At 33.5% G+C, this 9,127-nt stretch overlaps 1 protein-coding gene across 7 annotated transcripts in view; it reads left to right on the top strand.

Moving 5' to 3' along the window:
* The window catches only part of LOC137623224 (uncharacterized), a 60,043-nt gene extending 51,659 nt beyond the window's left edge, over window positions 1–8,384 (top strand). For 4 of the 7 annotated variants that reach the window (XM_068353947.1, XM_068353946.1, XM_068353948.1 and 1 more), the window contains exon 8: window positions 5,394–8,384. In XM_068353947.1, coding sequence (XP_068210048.1) covers window positions 5,394–5,650 — 257 coding nt within the window. In that variant the 3' untranslated portion in view covers window positions 5,651–8,384. Of the gene's footprint in view, window positions 1–2,961; window positions 2,988–5,393 lie in introns of all 7 variants that reach the window. The other 3 variants (XR_011040570.1, XM_068353950.1, XR_011040569.1) reach the window with 3 other exon arrangements.
* Window positions 8,385–9,127: the final 743 nt, after the last annotated feature.

The following is a 9,127-nucleotide window of genomic DNA, read 5'->3' as shown; positions in this document are numbered from 1 at the left end:
GCTAAAGCCTATTTGTTGCGAGTTTTGGAGCCTGGTTGATGAATTTACATTGCTGTATATGATATTAGGATCCAGAGTTCATTGATTGAGGTGGCCACACTGAAACCTATTTTGTCTTTGTCTTCGGTGACTTTCACTACCCCGGGTATAACTGTATTGCATTTATGTTGTTGTGGTAATGATCATTGATAAAGATTTTGGTTTTCTGTCATTTTGCAGTTTTGTCTTCTGCAGAAACTATTTTGGGGATGGTCTTTTTCTACTAGGAACTTTTTGTAGCATTATTCGAGCTGTTACCAGGTTGTGGAATGATCTTCCTAATCGGGTAGTTGAATCAGTAGAACGTCAAAACTTCAAAGTTGGAGCAAATGTTTTTATGTTGATCAGGCTGACATGAGGCTTTTTATTGTTTATATATGACATATCTGTTTTTGACGTTGTTAATAGTTTATATAGGACATATCTGTTTTGACGTTGTTACTGTTTTAAGAATGATATATTTTTAATTTCTCCTCATCATTTATTTATTTCCTTATTTCCTTTCCTCACTGGGCTATTTTTCCCTGTTGGAGCCCTTGAGCTTATAGCATCTTGCTTTTCCAACTAGGGTTGTAGCTTGGCTAGTAATAATAATAATAATAATAATTCTTTGCATAGGCGTTTGTTTACGGTCTCAAACTAACCATCGAGACTTGCAGTGTTGTCATCCTTGTGAAGACCATGATTTCATCGTCTGTTGGTCTTAGGTCATTCTCCAAATGTTGATTATGCTGCAATAGTTTCTCGTTGAACACTTGGATGCTGGAATTTCCAGGCTTCGTTTTGAATACAACCGTTAACCTCGTGAAATAGTTTGGAAGTGTTAAATTTTTGATAAAGTGTACAGTATTCTTTCGAGAAAATTAAGCCATCATTTCAACATCCAATACAAAATTTTTTACGTTATGGTATCGTATTTATATTAGGGTAAATAATATAATATGCGGAATGGGAATTTTAATGAAAACTATTATTGTCCTTTGATAATTAAAAATTTCATGCTTGGTAACCAAAGATACCTATGCCATTAGGTATTGTGAATTTCTTGTCCTTTTCACATGTAGTTTTTAGTGATTTAATCCTGGTAAAAGTGTTTGTTTTTTTTTTGGAGTAGAGAGATAGGTGTCCGTTGAGTATGTGGGAAAAAAAATCAAGTCTGTTAAAATGAAGAAGCCTCAGTTTCATGGGATTAAATGTAATGTTGCTGTCTAGTAGCAATGGTGTGATCAAGTGGCTAACCAGGGTTTAGAAGGTATGTTTGGCAGTGAAAAAAGTACCAAGTGAATGAAGGGAAGGAGTTATTGTTCTGTTGTTTAAATCTAAATGTTGTGATAAGTATTATAGTATATATCATTACTTGGTATACCAGGGAAGGTGGAAATTGTAGGATTTTAACCCTTTTACCCCCAAAGGACGTACTGGTACGTTTCACAAAAGCCATCCCTTTACCCCCATGGACGTACCGGTACGTCCTTGCAAAAAAATGCTATAAAAATTAGTTTTTCATATTTTTTGATAATTTTTTGAGAAAATTCAGGCATTTTCCAAGAGAATGACACCAACCTGACCTCTCTATGACAAAAATTAAGGGTGTTAGAGCAATTTAAATAAAATATACTGCAAAATGTGCTTGGAAAAAAATAACCCCCTGGGGGTGAAGGGTGGGAAATTTCCAAATACCCCGGGGGTAAAAGGGTTAATAGAGAGTGAAGTTAGTGGTTTTTGTGTGGAAGGGGGAGTTGAGACAATGTGTAAAGACTGTAGGGCAAGGTAAGTCACGGGATATGAGAGCCAAGCTAGCACAATGTGTACAAAAGATTATCTGTGGAAGGGATTGTTGATTCAGCGCTCCTTCAAAGTCTAGTATTTATAATGCAGATGAAAGAAGAAAAGGTGAAGTTTTGGAGGCAAACTGTTTGCATAGTGCAGAGAGAGAGAGAGGATTGTGGATGTCTCAAAGACTTTCTACTCCATCCGCGGAGATCATTAGCTCTTGGGTAGAGCGAATTAGTTTAAACATTTAGATAGTTTTTATGATCTTATCTAACTTATTCTTGAATCCTATCAAACCTAGAGAGAGAGAGAGAGGGATGAGGCGAGGAATATGGAGATATACAAATGAGGTAAAAAGCTTATTCGGGGTTAAGGGATGGGTGAGATTATTTTGAGTTGGTATAGGATTTGTAAAGAATGGAATGACCATAGGGTAGGGAAAAGTGTGCATACTGTAATTCATTAATGGTAGGAGAGGAAGGCTTCAAAAGGATGGTGTGGAATGTATTGAGAAGAATGGCTTTGATATCCACAATTTATGTAAGTAGTTGGACACTCAAATGGTAAACCTGTTGTGTAGATGGTAGAAATGGACAATGTTTTGGAAGTATTACTTTACATGATCACCCTCGATTCAATCGTTAAACGATGAAGGTGGGAATGACTATTTTAGTTCTGTAATTTGATATAATGTCACAGGAAAAAGGATTAATGTTGGAAAAGATATCTGTGTGCTTTACTGTATGAATATACTACATACAGTATGTTCCTTTGTGTGTGTTTGTGTAAAGAATATCATGGGCACGTGATTTTATATGAGCAAATACTATATGAAGATAGAAGGACAGATATTGGTGCTAAATGTTTCCACATGGATTCACGCATATCTCTTATTCTCTGAAAGTGCTCAATACTAATCTACCTTTTATTTTCCCATGGCATTTGCTTTGTGTGTATGTAATTATAGTTGTATTTATATATTCTTAATAGATTATATGTATATAATTAAATGTAATTTCAGTATATTTCAAGAATGGAGATGGAATAAAATGGTTGGTTAGCCTTTTCATGTACTTGATAACTGCTGAACTTATGAGGTCCTTTTTAAATGATTTATTTTCCTTAAAAGCTCTTGTCTCCGCATTTCAGGGCATCAACGGACAAGAAATAATTAGGTGGGGCATATTTTTTGATTGCGTACCTTTTTTCTGTGTAAATTTTTGTTCGTTGTCTGTGATTCTAGTTGCAACTAGTCAAGTACCAGTGCCATTGCCTATGTTAATAATGCCAAATAATTTTACATTGTTTTCATTATTTCCTTTTAATCGGCTTCATTGGTGCATCCCTCTTCCTGCTGTTTTGTACTTATAATGTATTGTTTGTTATCTTGAAATACAGTTGCATAATTATTGCAATATGTTCAGATTATTTTTTGCCTAACAGGTTTTTTCTCGGCTCAAAAGTTTCTCTTATTAACTTGAAAGATTTTTTTAACTTTAACATGTAGTCGATGAAAATTTCTTCAAACTCTTCTAACTTCAACTGTGTACATGCCGTTAAGAAAACATTTCTCATGGCTCAGCATGATTAAACTTACAAAGGAATCCTATTTTCCATGCCTAGATGTGCTTTTATATTGTCTCTATGCATAAGTAATTATTCATTTTTTTTTTCATACAAAGTTGGAGGCTGAATTGTCCCATTGCTTAAAAAAATTTTGTATTTATGTCATCGGTTATGTATTTTAAGTATTTCACTTTTCTGAAGTTGTTCATATGGTTGTTTTTTTCTAATATTGACTGTAAAACTGAGACAAAATTATTTCAGTTTTATTATGGCTATGATTTCCCCATTCTTGTCTGGGGAACTTTCAGTACCATAATTGCGTTGTTTTGCAGAAGTGGCAGCCGTAGATGCTTTAGTTTTTTTATTTTTACTAACTACTTTCCCTTTTAATTTGATTACAAAATTAGTACTGTTATGTATTTGCATGGAAATGGGTCTCTTGGTCTTGCATGGTGGTGGATTTGCATCTGGAATTGTTTAGGTATAATTATATTACAGAATTATTGTATGATTGATGTGGACATTGGATTTTTTTTTTTTTTTTTTTTTTTTTTTTTTTTTTTTTTTTTTTTTTTTTTTTTTTTTTTTTTTCAAGCGATTTCTAGTATGCTGAAGCACACTGATTTTAAAGTGAAGGATTGCATGCACTTGTGAAGGCGTGGGTTTTCAGTAGCTTTTTTGTGTGAGGGTCAAAACCATACAAAAGAATCAATTTATTTGAATTATTTTTGGATATTGTTTTATATGTTCTAGATTTTTTCTTCTCTTTTGCACAAAGCTTTGTATGTGGCTAGTGCTTAGTGCAACATTGCTATTGACTACCCTAAAGTATCTTCGTTTTGACCTTGGTCATGAACCTACCCGCGTATCTTTAATCTATCCTTGAATGTCAACTTCTGACCTAACAGTTTGAATGTTTTCAATTTTATTTTCATTCTCCTGGCATTTAGGGAAAAAATTCCTTAGAACAAGCCATATAATTCATGAACTATGGCAGGATTAATAATACTACTGCACTGTATTACATAACCATGAAAATATTTTGCACAAACACCTTCATCACCTCCAGAGTGTAACTTGAAAGCTCTCATAACATATTTGACATGATTTCTTCGTAAGTAATCATTCAAGTTTCTAATGAAAATCTATTACATGTTTTATTGCACATTAGCTTTACACATTTTGTTTGTATTTTTCTTTTATGGAATAGGAGGATATTTCCATTTGAGGACCTTGACTGTTAATTGAAGAGTGAAGATAGTACATTCACAGCATCATTTGTTGAAATGAATGCTTGAAGTGCACTGTACTCTTTATGTAGTGTTAGGTGATCACTTGGTTGACATGTTTAGTATACGTAAACCCTTGGCTTCATATTAATATTTTCATGAAAACAATTAAGAAAGCTGATTTTTTTTTTACCTATACAGTCTTTTCTAAATATTCTAATTACTGTACGGACCTTATTTGCCATAATAATTATGAATGCATGCTAGTGACATGGAATTGTTATTGATTCGGAAAAAATTCCTTTAGTTCTGTAGAGGTTAAGCATGCATGCATTTATACTGTATACAATGTAGATGCAACACATATTAAAATGGCTTTGTCAAAGTGTTGAAGGCAAGGCTAAGAGACCAGTATTATTTTGATGTTTCTTTCTTCTCAAGTGTTGAACTCAGTAAGATTGCATTGGACATTTTATTTATTTAATTGTTATATTTTAACTTTTCTTGTTTTCCTAGGATTGATCAGTAGTTTAATAGTTTTATTTTCCTTTTTTTTATTTATGAACTTAGTCTTATATATTAGTTGGTACTATCTTGTTTGTTCAAGTCTTATATATTAGTTGGTACTATCTTGAGGTTTGTTCATTAGTTCAGTACTGTAAATGCATGATAAGTAATAAATAATCATAACAAAGATTTTTTCAAGTATATACATAATTTATTATGGTTTGCTATTTTGTGGTATGTGTATTAATAAACTTTATTTTTCTTTTGCTGCATTATCAGCTCCCAGATCAGTGCGGAAACCAACGCTGAAGAGCACTCCCGCTGCTCCGAAAACTACAGCTCCGAATTCAAAGGCAGCCCCTCCAGGCACGCCTAAACTTAACCCCAAGAAAGCTACACCAAAAGTAGGCAGTAACATCAGCAGTGCAAAGGCTGTAAGAAAGCCAGTCAGCAAAACCCCTGCCGTAGATTCAACCCCAAAAAGCACACCAATTAACGCAACTCCTAAGTCTGCTCGACGATCAGCTCGGAAATAGATTAGCAGGAGTTCGAAATATTGCATTTCTTTTTTATTTTTTTCATTATTGTTTCAGAGACTGAGATAGGATAAGAAATGTATCCTTCTTAATCAGAGGATAGGCGATGAGAAACAACTCTTACTATTTTGTTAGGAGACGTGATCACAGCTGCTCGATTGTGACTCGCCACCCACAAAAATTAGACCAATCCTTTTCCTTTCATAATCCTGTGCCGTTTACTTTTAGTTTTATCCATAATTAGTGAATTTATTTTGATGAAGGATTTTTTATTGATTTTCCTTAATTTTATTTCTCTGTGCATAAGTGACAATAGGCTTTGGAACCTGACCAGTTTTGATGTGAGAAAATGATGCAAAATGGTTTGGTCTGTGTATTTAATTGTTATGTCATTGCATAATTGTTTTAGTATTAACCAAAAAATTTACGTTGAATATAAGGAGTCCTGCCTCATCATTATTTCAGGGTATATTGGCTTGGATCTTTTATACTGTTTGGATGAGTTATTTTCCCTATTTCATAGATATTAACCCCTACCTCTCATATTATTTGTTTTTATCAATATGCCTATGATGTCCACAATTTTTTTCTCTCAGTCTTTAATCTCCTGCAAGACTTTTTCTTGTGGATGCGAGTGATAGAAGAAGAACACTGTATGGACGTGTGTGTACAAATATTGAACGAGTACTTGAGTATGAAATCTGACTGGTAAATGAATTGAGTATATTAGTTTTCATAGTTAGTGTAACTTGAATATCAAATCCTTCCCCAAGTCCTAATTCTCTCCATTATGTTCTACATCCCTTCATTTTAGAAGTGTCATCCGAGTTTAAGATTTTTCTGAAAAAAAGTTTTTGTGCTCAATGAACTCGAACCATCAGATTACATCCACCCAATTGTATAGTATATGAATTAAAATTATTGTAGCATTATGAATGAGAAATAACTTAATGAATTTTGTTAATATTATTTTTCTTTCCATTCTTTTTTTATGTTGATTTGTCAAAATGTACGAGAAAAGTTATGATCATGCGGCTGCTTTCACATTTTGTGCAAAAGCAAATTGATATTGTATATTTTTCATATTAATATTTTGCTACTGTCACTGCACGATTATGACTTGCACATTTGTGGATAGAGACCCTTTGGTTATACTGTAATAGGAAGCAGTAACTAGCTTAGCCTTGCCTCCACCTCCTACTTCAGGTTTATGGATGAGCAAACGGTGGTTCCCGTGATTCTTTGCAACTGACGACTGTCGTATGGAGGGGAGGTTGAGACAAATGAACTTGTAAATATATCAATAATAACTGACCTGTAACATTGATGTGTATCGTCTTGATTGTAGGTGTGACTTATGAATGCTGTTCATGTTGAATTGTATTGGACCAAAATTCTTGAGAAGACTTGATATAGTTTATATATTCAGATATATATATACATATATATATATTAAAAGTATAAAAAGCATTAATATAATCGTCACCGATGGGAACCCCTCCTCGGAGGTTCACAGACTGTCTTGATGGGGAGTTTCTCTTTGCTATTCTATATGGCTTGCTTGCGTCCATAAGAGTAAATAGTTAACATTTTATCGTCATGAGAATTAATCCATGGTAGTCAAGTCGTGTTCGTGAATTTCGGTCTTCGAGGCATATCTGGGTTAAGGTGGAGAAAAATGACGAGTGTTTAGGTACAGATCGTGTTAGCTGGCAGGTTCCGCACCTTTGCATTCTCTCAGTGTTTTGGTGTGGATTAAGTAAGGCTATAAATATTAAACCTACACGTGATCTGAGCTGTTCATTGCCACAATCATAGCACTCCTTAATATAGACATACAGGTAAATTTGTAAGTGTTTCTCATTGGTATTTTAAGATTAGAAGCAATAGATGTAAAGCCAGGAGAATACATGTTCTTTGATACTTATTTTGAAAGCATAGATGTGGCAAACATTCTTTTATCAACTTCCTTTTTTTAGGGCATTTGATCTATTTTATACAGAAGGAACTAGAAATTAGGTTATCTGTGTACGGTAATTGATTCCCATGAATTTCTGTTTTGATTTCTATAAGTGCAATATACATTAAACTTCCAATATTTTTTTTTATTTTTTATTTTGTGAGGAGCTGAAATTTTTTTATGCTGTAAAGTTGTCAGAACTTTTCTGTTGCTTACTGTGAAAAGTTAAGCAGTTTGCATGTGCAGTACAAGGAAAATGAATTTCCAATTAGATACGTCTATTTCTGACTTAAGTTTTCTTTTTAACATGAAAATTATCTGTATTGACATTTGGTCAAGGAAAATAAGAGTGTGGTCAGTCTGGGAAGGTAGGAATGAATATTAGAAATTGCAGTTGTTTCAGCTGTTCATTTAATAGCAGATTTATTATAACATTTATTATTTTTTCTTACTGATATTGAGAAAATTTTCACGAAATTTCTATGTACATATATACATATATATATGTAATGGCAAGTCCTTTTAAGAATGAATAACAGCAATAGGGATTTAGTTGTTCTTTGCCTTGTGACGAGATCAGCCGGAGTTGAGTCTTGCTGCTTCTGCATTCGAGGATGATGTCCTTCATTAAGAGAAAAATTTCTTTGTTTTGGTGAAGGATGCTTGATGTATCTTGTAATGAAATTGTAAAAAAAATTACTGATGGTATTATTACTGTTAGTGGACTCTGAAGAACCATCAGCAACCAAGGCTCAATAAAGTTTATGTCGTCAATGATGATTCAATGCATCCTCTACCTTTCTAGGATCACAGAAACAAGGTCATCCCACTGTATAATTTGGTCCCGTTTCCTTTTAAATTTTGTACATTACAGTCTCTAGCCATGACATATTTGAAGAGGGATAATTGATACAGTCCAAGTAATCCACACTCAACACTTGATTTCTCCTTATACCCAAGAGACCATTAAATATTTTAACATAAGTAGGTCACATTGTAGCAATGTGCCATCTGATCTGTTTTCATAAGTAAATATTATTGTATTAGAACGAGTATAATTTTCCTTGATTTGTTTTCTAGATAGTTGCAAGCCGAAAGGAAACAACCGTTTGGTGTGCCAGACCTTTCATCATGAAATTTCTCTTTAAATTGGAAGATAATAAAGGCTAGATTATCATATCTTCTATATTTGTTTAGCATTTGTCAAGCACATAAGGTATAAGTTGATGGATACTATAATAGTAGGAATAAGACTAACAAATTGACGTGTTGGAGGACACAACTCGACATTTACCCAGCAAAATATAATTCTATTTTGTTTATTTTGATCCTCTATTGTATATAACTGCTATTTGTTCATCTCGTGGTGGCTGCCGTTTCTCGAGTGACGACCACATTTTAGCCTTGCAAATTATATACTTGCTACATTTCTTTCTTGGTGTCTAACCTCTTATTTAGTTAACATTTCTATGTATGGTAGTCACTTATGTCAATGGGCTAGATTAAGCTACTATATT

Source organism: Palaemon carinicauda, chromosome 30 (genome assembly GCF_036898095.1).
Source record: "Palaemon carinicauda isolate YSFRI2023 chromosome 30, ASM3689809v2, whole genome shotgun sequence".
In the NCBI taxonomy this organism is placed as follows: Eukaryota; Metazoa; Arthropoda; class Malacostraca; order Decapoda; family Palaemonidae; genus Palaemon; species Palaemon carinicauda.
The sequence above is the reverse complement of the archived record's forward strand: the minus strand, read 5'-3'. Positions and strand labels throughout refer to the sequence as shown.